Consider the following 12,399-nt stretch of genomic DNA (forward strand, 5'->3'; position numbering starts at 1 on the left):
AATATGCTAATTTTCATGGAAACTTTCCCATAATCCTTTCAGCAATCATGAGTATTAATATATAAAATCTGTTCAACTTTCTTAACCTCTGAGAAATATAATCAATTAAATTTTATATATTTAGTAATTCTATGAATTTAATAAGGACCACAGTTTTGTAGTAATATTTATAAAAAGCTATTCTGTTTTGTTTCAAACTGACTATGATTGTGGCATTTTAAAATAGTAATTAGATGACACAAATAACTTCACAAACCTAGAGGATACTGTATGATGGAAATTAGGTCTTAAAAAGGAAGCATGCAAATAAAGATATTTTGCTTTTAGACATAACGGGACAATCCCAGAAGATGGTTACCCTTCAATCAACAGAAGCTGCTCTAGAAATACTCCACATCCCATTCCTAACAGAGAGAAGAAAATCACTGGAAAAATAAAAAACCTTTTCCAGAGATGAAGAGAAAATTGAACCTTAAAATTAAAGTACCCGCCCTAACTGGTTTGGCTCAGTGGATAGAGCGTCGGCCTGCGGACTGAATGGTCCCAGGTTTGATTCCGGCCAAGGGCATGTACCTTGGTTGTGGGCACATCCCCAGTAGGAGGTGTGCAGGAGGCAGCTGATAGATGTTTCTCTCCCATTGATGTTTCTAACTCTTTATCCCTCTCTCTTCCTCTCTGTAAAAAATCAATAAAATATATATTTAAAAAAAAAAATTAAAGGACCCAACATTTTCTAAGAGGGGTTAATACATGATTCACATTTGGAGATATCTGTATGTAATTATCGAAGAACAAAGAAATTGTATTAAAATGGGGGTAGGAGACAAATTAATCAGTTTGCAAAAGTCCCACTCACCAGAAGAAAGGAGTTTCCTGCAGCAATCTGAAAAACCACTCAAGGCTGCCAAATGGAGGGGGAACATTCCATGTATGCCACGCCTGAAATAAACCGGACAGTATTTTCATTACAATGCAAGAAAAAGACAATCACTTAAATAAATTACTTAAAGTGAAAAGCCAGGTGGGTCAAAATCTTAACACCTTGGAGAGCAATTTGGCAATAGGTTAAAGGTGGGCATAACTTATTATCCAGCAATTTTCCTCAAAGAGTAAGGTTTTTTTTAAACGCAGCACTACTGTCATTATACACTTTGTTGTGTGTGTATGTATGTATGTGTGTTTGTTTGTGTATGGGGGCCATCCTGTGCATGTAGGATGTTCAGCAGTGCCCCTGTGTGCTACCTACACTACACTATATGCCAGGAACATCCTCCTCTCAAAATTACTGCAACCAAAAATATCTATACTAATAAAAGCATAATATGATAATTAGACTGGACATCTTCGGGACATCCTTCCAGACAAAGCCACGGTGGCGGGGGCCGAGGCAGAGACAGTTAGGGGCGATCAGTCTGGCAGAGGCAGTTAGGGGCCATCAGGCAGGCAGGCAAGCGTCTAGGAGCCAACGAGAGGGATCCCGGGTTGAATAGGGTGCTGGCCGGGGGGCTGAGGGATCCCCCCCGACCCTGTGCACAAATTTCATGCACCAGACCTCCAGTATTAAAAATTAATAGACCACACAAATTAAAAGCTCTAATCAAAACTGCATAATCTAGAAAGAACTGGAGTTAAAAAATATTTAAAAGTACTCTATGCTGGCTTACCAAATTAAATTGTATTATCAAACATTCTATTCTTCCAAATTGTAAATACAAAACGGAGAAAAAAAACCCTCTAGCAATTAGTACAATACATAATTGCTGGAGGCTAAAACCCACATTTCTAATTGAAATATCTAGGAAAATGCAGTTCATTTCCTTCTGTGTTTCTCTGTCACAGCTATCGACGCCTTGGTTAAGTACTTACTTTGCAGTGTCAGCACCACTTGTAATAAGAGTGTTGATTAGCAGCTCATGGCCATATCTTGCTGCTATGTGCAAAGGGGTGTTTCCATTTTTATCCTCACAGTCAATTACAGCTCCTGCAATAAAGGACATGCTATCAGACACTAGATTATATATAGATCAAGACAAATCTATTACATGAAAAGCAAGATAAAGTTCTATTCAAGCACACTGATGGATTTAACTAGATTTCATTCATAGTACATTGGTCTAGGCTAGCTGTGGGCAAACTACGGCCCGCAGGCCGGATCCGGCCCATTTGAAATGAATAAAACTAAAAAAAATAAAAATAAAAAAGACCACACCCTTTTATGTAATGATGTTTACTTTGAATTTATATTAGTTCACACAAACACTCCATCCATGCTTTTGTTCCGGCCCTCCGGTCCAGTTTAAGAACCCATTGTGGCCCTCCAGTCAAAAAGTTTGCCCACCCCTGGTCTAGGCACTGGAGTTACAGATTTTATACTTAAGGGTCCTGGGATCCAATAAGTTTGGAGACCATTGTTTTAAAGCAAAATTAAACACATTTCTTTAGAACAAGACTTTTCAGAACGTTAATGTGCACACTCTCACATCATCAAGAATACTGCATGCAATGCTTCACAAAGTATTTGATCATGAGCCTGTTCCTATTTTTCCTCTGCAAAACCACTAACAGCTGTTATCTTGAGAAACATGTCTTGAAAAACATTGCTTTAAAGCACTGCGCCTAAAAGTTGTTTTTACTTAAAAGTTTAGCTTGCCTAGTATTAATTCAAATGCAAAAGAATACAAGTTCAAAAAGTAAATGAAAATTCTAAAAATAGTTCAAAATATTAAAGAGGGGAAAAAAGATATTTGCAACAGAGTTTTGTTTATATATAATATACAATGCAGTGGAGAGGCAGAATTTTCTCTTTACCAATATTTTTAAAAAGCCAACATTACTGCTAGAGAAATTAGATTTATAATCCAGGGGAAACAACTAAAAATAAATTTAAGAAATTATGTAAAAAACATATACATGGCATTTTATTTTCTTTATTTGGTTTTCATGAGATCTGACATCAAATATTTAAAAAATAGACTACTATGACAAGTCCTCAATACCATTCATTTTGTGGATGTTTTTACTACATTTAAGAAAAAAAAAACAAACAGAAATACTTTTTACCACTCTGGATAATGGTTTGTGATCTGGAGAATCTACCGTGGAGGGCAGTCATGTGCAGTGGGGTTTTCCCATCTTTGCTCTGAAATAATCAAACAAAAAAAATTTAAAATAGTTGTCCTATCCATAATATGTAATCCTTAGTTTCATTTTTAATGTTCTCTTGTATTTTTATTTTGTATAACTATTACTCAAGTGTTAAGTTTAGCTGAAGCTATGGAGGTAAAACAGTTGTTGAAAATTATGAACTTCTTAGCATGTGTATTATAAAGCACAAATTAAAAAAAAATCAATGCCTACAGTTTATAAAAAGCTCTGCATGGTAGGTACAGTGTAATCTTACTATCATTCCTATCTCATAGGTGGGGAAACTGAAGCACAGGATATTAACCAAGCCATATAATCGGGAGTGGGACACAGCTAGGATGTGCTTCCCACATTTCAAAAATTTCACATTGCTCTAATTCCTTCATTTTAAGAAATATTGAATCCCTCCTCAACCAAGGAAAAGTGAATGTTGTAATTAACCTCAGTCCATAATTCACTTAAAAACTGATATATTATTTTTGTTAGCTATTTTCTCAAATTACTTAAAATAATAAATCAAACTAGATGTGCATGTGTGTATTTAATGTGAAAGTTCTGAAATTAAAAGGAGTTCTAAACATGAAAACAATGCTTGAGTCAGGTAAAGTCTTTTCTTCCCCCAAATTATTTAACAAATCAAAACATATACATGACCACCAAAAAAGGAAAGGAATTGTTTTATAATTCTAATCCTTCACAATATTCAACATACCTTCTGTGTATATATTCAAAACTGAAATGTGGTAAGTGCCAAGTTACACTAAAACTGTATAATGCAGATCTCCTTAAGAAACTCTCATGTCAAAAGGATCTATATAATACCTTCAACAATAAAGATTAAAAGAAGAAAAAAAAACCATCATGTCATTCATTATAATAATGGAGTATTAGATTTATTTCATAAATACCTATTTAGGTATTTGATTCTTTAATTTTATATTCATATTTTCAAGCAAACAAGCCATCCAATTGGCAACATTGTGAAAAATTTCAAAATAGAAAAGTTGAAAGAGTATTACAGTGAACACCCATACACATACCACTGAGATTTCAGAGAGGAAGGGAGAAGGAGATGGAAACATCAGTGATGACAGAGAACCACTGATCAGCTGCCTCCTGCATGCCCCCTACTAGAGCCCACAACCCAGGCATGTGCCCTGACCAGGAATTGAACCGTGACCTCCTGGTGTTCGACATTCAACCAGAGTCACATCAGCCGGGCTGTTTTTTAAACTATAGAATCTGGAAGACCATGTAAAATGGAATTTCAACTGTTCTAGATTTGACAGAAATGGAAATAGTGTGTATATATATATATTCTTTTGTAAGGCTTCACTCAACATATTTTAAAGATTCATCTATGTTCTTGTATCAGTAATTTGTTACTTTTTGTTGAGGAATGATATTTGTTACTGATATTGTTTGAAATAGTGAACTCCTAAATACTAGTGTGGATTCCAATTGTATTCCTACCTTCATATTGACGTCAGCCCCATTGCCCACCAGGAGCTCTAAGCACAGCGCTCCATGTGTTGAGGCAGCAGCAAAGTGCAAAGGAGTAAATCCTTTCTCATTCTTCTGATTTACATTAGCACCACTATCTATAAGTTCATTCACTACAACATCTTGTCCATTATAGCAGGCTACATGGAGAGGTGTATTTCCATAGGCATTTGGTTCATTCATCTATTGGGAGAAAACAAAATGTCAATGTTAAAGTAGTGTTTCTAATTATCCTTGTTGTGAGTTATTTTAACAACATTTTGCTTGCAAGCAAATTATTAAAGTGAGAAACAGGGATAAATATACAGATAGGCTTATAATTCTCAACTTCTTTTAAAATAATGAACATTAAAAACAGCATTTTTGTATCAAACGGCATTTTGTACAGGGAATGTAATTCACATGTACAATGTCTACTGCATGACAAAACTGAATGATTCCAAGAAAGATATTTTAGTAAGATATAAAAGACTTCCAGGTAAAGGACATTTAGAGAATTAACTCTAAGAATCATGAAAAAATGAACACAAACGGAAAATTCTGAGATATTATTGAATAATGTGCACATGCTTATTAGTCTTTTCACTTATAGTGACAAAAATTAGTAATGTAGTAGGTACATCAGAAAATTTTTTAAACGAATGGCATTTTTTTCTATTTAATATATTTTTACAACTTGGGCTCTAGACATTTTCTAGTCTTACATATTGACATTTTACCAAAATAAATGTGCTCAAAATATGCTCAATACTGAGAAATAATTCACGCAACTCTCAAGTTATTCTCTTTTCTAATAAATAAAATGGGCAAAAGTCTACATAACTTTTGTGTAGTAAAGAATCTGACCTTTGCCAAAGAAATGTCTGGTCTTTGACCTTGTCTTCTGGGAGGTAATACACAGCATATGTAATAGGAGTGTCCTTGCTTAGGGAGGGAGCAGGCTACACTGGATCTTAAAGTAGGATTGGCTATAGCTGATGAGTCTTAGGGCCCTCTGGTATCATTGGATTTAGAGAATGAAATCAACAATGTGGGCAACTGATAAAATCAATCATCCCCATGTAATGGAAATCCAATAAAAACACTAAAAAGGAAGCTCAGGTGAATCTTTCTTGTTGGCAATACCATGCGCATATTGTCATACACTAATGCTTTGAGAGTGAGGAGTCCTAACTCCATGGGAGAGGCCAATGGAAGCTTTGCATTAAGAATACTCCTGAACTCTGTCCTATGTGTCTCTTCCTTCAGATATCTTCATTTGCATCTCTGCTGTATAATAAACCATAACTGTGAATATAATAGCTTTTGGTGAGCTTTTTGAGTGATTCTAGTGAATTAGGAAACATGAAGGTAGTTTTGGGAAATGCCCAAACTTGTAGTTGGTCAGAAGTAAAGGTAGTCTTGTATGGAAACTGTGCCCTCAAACGTTGTATAGTTGGCCCCCATTTATCACAACTTTACATACCATTTTCTTTTCTCAGATACCTGGTAACAGAAACTGGGGGAAGTAAAAATGTAGCATGTGACTTTAGTCAAAGTACCTAGATTTAATCAACAAAAGATAATAGACATGGAATAGATTCTCCCTCAGAGTCTCCAGAACTTAGAGATTAAATCTGTTTTAAGTCACTTACTTTATGGTAATTTGTGAAGGCAGCCGTAGGAAACTAATAAATCATGCAATTGGAGGCCACACGTCACTAAACGGCTCTAAGTCTGACTATTTTAAAGTGTGTACAAATGTAATTTTACTCTCAATAAAATAAGCTTTAAAAATTGCATCAGAAAGGAACTTGGAACAGAGATCAGAAACAAGGCTGTCTCATTTTATCTAGATCAGGAGCCTTTTAAAGCATTATGTTACTGTTGAAAATAGAGCTATAGGAACTGTTGAGTTGAGATGCCTAAAAATGTGTTTAGATTTCTGAGACTTTTCAAGATCCCCACACTTCAGTAATTACTTGCTTGCTTTAGGCAAAGTGCTTCCCACAGTCCTTAAATTAAGTCTACTGAGCTCTATAGTCACTATGTATTCTTTGCCCAACCAGAGCCTACTACCTACCTCGTTCTTGTTTGTCTGATCTAAACTGCATTCGTCTAGCAGAGACTTCCTTCTCTCCTAATTTGCTGCTCCTAAAATCTATGTTTTAAGAATCAGAGGAGGTTGTCAGAACTGTACTTAAAATTAGAGTAAATATACTCTTGGATAAAAAGTACTCCTGCTTAAAAGGATGGCCTGTGAAAGCTACAGGTATTCTAAGCTATAATTCCAGGATCAAATATATTCAGATAAAGCAGCAACCCTTTCTAACCAAACATTTATGGTTGATGGGCAAGAAACTCTAGTTTTCCTGCCTATCTCTTCCCAATATCCTGTAATGTGAATTGCTACAGTCATTTAAAGGGAATATTAGACTAAGTGGGCAAATAAGACTAACCATAACCTAGCCACTTAGAAAAAATAATTCATGTATGTCTGAGCTGCTGGTTTTCATAGCTGAAATGGAACTACAGAGCCTGGAATACGATGGAGAAGTAAAAACTTTTGTCACTCAAACATTCACCTTTGAAATGTATTTTACCTCTTCATCTACTTTGACTAATTACATGTCTTCATCAGATATCAGTGCACTATATATTATGTAAAGGACTAAAGTATACTGGTTAAAAGACATAAAAATTATTGTATAAAATCATCTTTAAATCTGAAGTAACTTCTACCAATAGTAAAATCACAAACATATAAAATTCTCCACTCCCTTATAGTGCTCAGTCTATAAACCTACATCAACTCCAAGATCTAAAAGGTACTTGACTACGCTGATCATTCCACTAGAGGCTGCAGCATGAAGAGGTGTGTAAGACTTCTTATCCTTGCACGTCACTTCAGCTCCATGTGCCACAAGTAATTTTACTACTTCAATGTGACCTGAAAATGTGTTTATGAAGAAAAAATAAATATATCAGCATATGGAAAATATGGATATAATCCTGAACATCTTTAAAGGAAGGCAAAAATGCAAATTAACTAGATAATGCATGACAAATTACCAACAAATCACATTATAACCAGACAGGATGGAAGCAAAATATAAAGAATTCAGGATACTTTTTTCTTAAAACAAACTTATTTTTTAAATATAATTTTAATGGTTTTAGAGGGAGAGATAGAAATATCAAAGAGAATCATCAATTGGCTGCCTCCTGCACGCCCCCTACTGGGGATCAAGCCTGCAACCCGGGCATGTGCCCTTGACCAGAATCGAACCCGGGGCCCTTCAGTCCGCAGGCTGACGCTCTATCCACTGAGCCAAACCAACTAGAGCCAGGATACTTTTAAATAAATGTTGACAGAGGTAATAACTGTATAAAACCTTTAATTGATTATTTAATGAAATGATAACCTTGCAATCTTTAGTTCTTCTTTTGCCTAGACCTTGTTGTTTTCAAGGTTTTAATGCCTTTTCAAATTCTGAGGTTAACTTTTTATGTTTAGTGTAAGACATTAATTTATGTTTCTCTTCCTTGGTGAAATCTTCTACTTAGAAATTTGGAAGTGATTTGAGGTTTTTTCTTAAGAATGTTAGGTATTTAGAACATGCAGTTAAAAATCTCTTTTCCTCTAGTATTTCCACAAGATGTCCTTAACCAACTTAATTTGTTACTCAGCCATGTATCAATCAGGATAGGCTAGATTATATATACATACTGCGTTTAATGATCAACTCCCAATCTCAGTGGCTTAAAAAATTAGCATTTTATTTCTCATTAAGACTGTAATAGCTTGGCAAGAGGGCTCTTCTCAGGCATTTAAGCACCCAGGTTGATGCAGCTGACCCCATTTTGAAGGTGGTTGGTCAGTCACTGTACCCGAAGGGCAATAGTCTGCAGAGCCTCAGAGGTGATGTTGCTTTCATTTTATTAGTCAGAACTAGTCTCAGCACCACCCAAGCACACATGGAGGCCAGGAAGGGGAACATGGATCTGGAAGATGAGAGAACCACTATTCTTCTTTTATATTTTCTCGAATTTAATGAGATTAGATTATACAGTGCCTTCTCCTTCCATTTTCCTTTGCACCTCTGTGCCTCTGTTCATGGGATTCCTTCATTGTGTGGAATGTTCTGCTTGGATGTCTCTTTTCAAACATTGCTACTACTAATCCTTGAAGGCCCATGTCAGTTCCCATTTTCCCTGACCAACCACCTCTCTTCCCCAGAAGCCCTTTCAGCCCAAAACACCATGTATCTGTAAATACTATCTAATAAGCATATAATATCTTATGAGGTTTCTTAAATTTGAATAAGTATTTAATTCGTAAATTGCTTTTATGCATTAGCTTCCCAAATATCTATCTTCAAAGGAAAATACGGAATGCTCTGTTTTACGTCTTGCTATATTCCATGGGGCTGAGAACAGTGTTATATACAAAATAGGCACCCAATAATTATGTTACATTAAATAAATTGCTCATGATCTCGGTTTTTATAGCCATTCACAGGGGATGTTAATAACTGTAAAAATGAAACCTTCAAACATAGGCCCCCTCTCTTAAAAAATTAGGCAAGCATATAACAAGACACACAGGGTCAAGTAGATTTAGTAGTTTATATATAAATGATCAATTAAAGTGAATCTTTTCACCTATTTTTTCCCCATCTCAATATGAAAAAAATTTATTAAGTGATATTTTTAGGGAAAAAAGAACAATTAGGTGCCAAATTACATGTGACTATCATCTAAGAGTATTAACTGGTACAAATGATCCCTCATTACACATTACTTTCTGATCCATGGCCCTAGAAAGTCAGCTACTTGAATTTATTATAACGCAGAGAAAATCAGAACTTACAACATCCAGGATATGCAAACATAAACATATATATATATATTTAAATATATTTTTATTGATTTCAGAGAGGAAGGAAGAGGGGGAGAGAGAGAGAGAAAGATAGAAACACCAATGATGAGAGAGAAACATTGACTGGCTGCCTCCTGCACGCCCCCTGCTGGGGATTGAGCCTGCAATCTGGCACCATGCCATTGATCAGAATCGAACCTGGGACCCTTCAGTCCACAGGCCGATGCTCTAGCCACTGAGCAAAACCAGCTACAGCCAGTTTGGAGGTTACTTATTCAAAAGAAAAAAGGAAAGAAAGTTCTAGAGTGAAATAAATGATATTGTTCTAGCTGGGTGAACCCTCTGTCTTCAAGTATGTGTCTTTCTTGTCAATGTACAGAATGATGCTACCAATGGGATTAGACTTCAGTTAATTCATCAACGTGTATTTTAAAAAATGACATCCATAGTATACATAATTCTGTAGTCAACAATATCCTTTTAAAAAAATTATATCTCTGCAATGTGAATTTGATAAATATAATCACTATACTTCAGGAATTTTGAAAATTTCCTACTTTTTTCTTCTGTTGTTCATGAATGTATAAGAAAAGTAAAATGAGCTATGCTTAGAATTTATAAGTTTTTATGGAAAGGAAAGGATGGAGAAAAAAATGTCACTTTAAATCCATTCAAATTATGCATTGCTTCAAGAAGAAATAATGAGTTGCTAATCAAGGTAATTAATACTTATTCAGTACCTTTTATGTCTGTCATCACGGTAAGGTGACCTGAGGTAGAGCTTGGTTGGATATTGCTAAAAGTACTGAAAGCAATAGAAAAGATGAATGCTTAAAAGGGATTTTAAATGAAGGTTCGCGGTAGAAGCAAAAATGGGGTAGGGATGGGAAATGATCAATTCATTCTGGGGACAGAGGTGGGACTGGGGAACACTTGACAGAGAATTCAATAATAGCATAAGGGTAAGAATAGACCCTAACAGAAAAATAAGGGAAGCATCAACCAGGGGGTAAGAAGGCCAGGGCAAACAAGGAAGCCTGTGGGGAATAAATTATATAAGATTAATACATGTAATCTTAATGTCTCTTACCCTGATATTGATAGATTCTCTGAATATAACCTAGAGGTGACAATGACCTGGACTTAAGCTTGCTATTAGACTGGTCGAGAGCTCCCTACTTTCATGTTTAGCTCTCTTTAATCCTGAGTGCCTAAAACAGCTGAGTAGTTTTAGAAACTATGTGTCAATACTCCTCTTTCCATGCTGAAAGAAGAGAAAGGGAAAGAAGAATTATGAATTTCTGAATGTTTGTGCTAAAAAATTATATGGACAGTGAGGTCCAAGAAACACAGAATACCTTTTTCAATTCACAATTGGCGTGAAAAGTGGCACTTAGGGGATCAAGAAAAACAAAGTTATCTCAGGGCCAGGGAGATACACACACCCAGCTATTCTGGGAGCTCCATTTTAGAGATAACCTATAAAATCCCCTGGCCTCCAATTGCATGGAAACAGCTGCTTAGTCAAGTTTAATTCTTTGGAGGTAAAAGGCCTAATGCACTTTGCTTAATGTGTAAACCTTTCACATGAGGCGTATAATTTAAATCACACAGACTAGCTATTTCTAAGCTGTTTTTAAGAATAAGCTACACCAGAATATTCAGAAAGTTTCTAAGATTTAAAATCTGTGGGCTGTGAGGAGGGGAAGTTAGGATGCCATAGGAGACTTGCTTCTGGATGTACATCAAGCATGTCAAACTTGCAGCCCGCGAGCCACATGCCTTGTTTATTTTGCCCATGTTAGCTTTTGAGTTTGACATGCTTGATGTATACCGTCAGTGAACAGAAGAATTGCCCATTACATAACTAGAGGCACAAAACTTTGGTATGAGACAAACACCAAAAGACCAAGATTTTCAGCTTTTGGCTTTCAAAATAGGGACCAGATGACGATGACATTAGCCTTCATTTTTTATTTTCCTTTGCACCCACACTAACGGTTAGACTTGCTATTCAAGATGGATTCTACTGCTTGTGGTTATTTCTACTATAAGCAAAGGATTTTCCTAGACCTTAGGGTTACTGATAACTGGTTAAGGTTGTTTTCTTGTATTTTCACATTTCAAAATTTTAATAGTTTTGAAATTAATAATCTTCCTTTGAATCTTCCTTTACTCTTTTACTTTTAAGTGAAATATAGAAAAAGATAAAATCTAGAGCAGGGAGTAATGAGGATAAGCTATGCCTGTAAGAAAGGTGGCTAGCTAGAAGTCAGGTATGTGAGTGGTAAATCAGGAATACCAGTATTATACAGAAGATATGTCAGTCCATATATGATTCTTCCTAAGCCAGAGGAGCCAGAATAGTGGAAGCAGAAAGACAGACACCCTTTGGTGGGAAGAGAAAAAGCTCTGAGCTCCACGGCTGCAAAGGAAGGAGTACTTTCAGTTCTATTTCAAGAAGCTTGAAAAGCGAAAGCCTGTATCCATGGCTTCCTCCCAGAGGCACAACCCCAGCCTTGCAGGACTCGCAAGGTTTGTGGCAGGCTGTACTTCCTCCATGCTTAGAGATCCATTTTCACCTACAAGACAGCATTTCTACTCTGCTCTTTCTGAGCATTTCAAAATACCCTTAGGTATGGTGATCTGCTTCCTCACTGGCTGGCCAAGTTATTTCAAGAGCCAATTAATGTTTCTGTTAGTATTTTGGCACAAAGTTGCGTAAGTTTTGGGTGGTCTGCTCCAGAACTATTTTCCTATGAGCTCTATTAGTTCTAGAGTGCAAGTTTGCAGATCCTAAGATTTTTTTCAAAACCACATATATCATGTTACAACAGAAAAGCCTATACTGTTTCTCTCTGTGAAATTACTACTGGTGCCTAATAGGCTTC

General features: G+C 36.0%; 1 protein-coding gene across 2 annotated transcripts in view; it reads right to left on the reverse strand.

Moving 5' to 3' along the window:
- ANKRD28 (ankyrin repeat domain 28) overlaps positions 1–12,399 on the reverse strand; it is a gene marked incomplete at its 5' end in the record, with an annotated part of 113,582 nt that overhangs the window by 35,723 nt on the left and 65,460 nt on the right. For both annotated transcript variants that reach the window (XM_081105930.1, XM_081105929.1), the window contains 5 exons: positions 857–939; positions 1,867–1,981; positions 3,061–3,139; positions 4,618–4,830; positions 7,434–7,576. In XM_081105930.1, the coding sequence (XP_080962056.1) occupies positions 857–939; positions 1,867–1,981; positions 3,061–3,139; positions 4,618–4,830; positions 7,434–7,576 (633 nt within the window). The remainder of the gene's footprint in view (positions 1–856; positions 940–1,866; positions 1,982–3,060; positions 3,140–4,617; positions 4,831–7,433; positions 7,577–12,399) is intronic.

This window comes from Myotis nattereri (genome assembly GCF_964212035.1).
Source record: "Myotis nattereri genome assembly, chromosome: 14".
Lineage (NCBI taxonomy): Eukaryota > Metazoa > Chordata > Mammalia > Chiroptera > Vespertilionidae > Myotis > Myotis nattereri.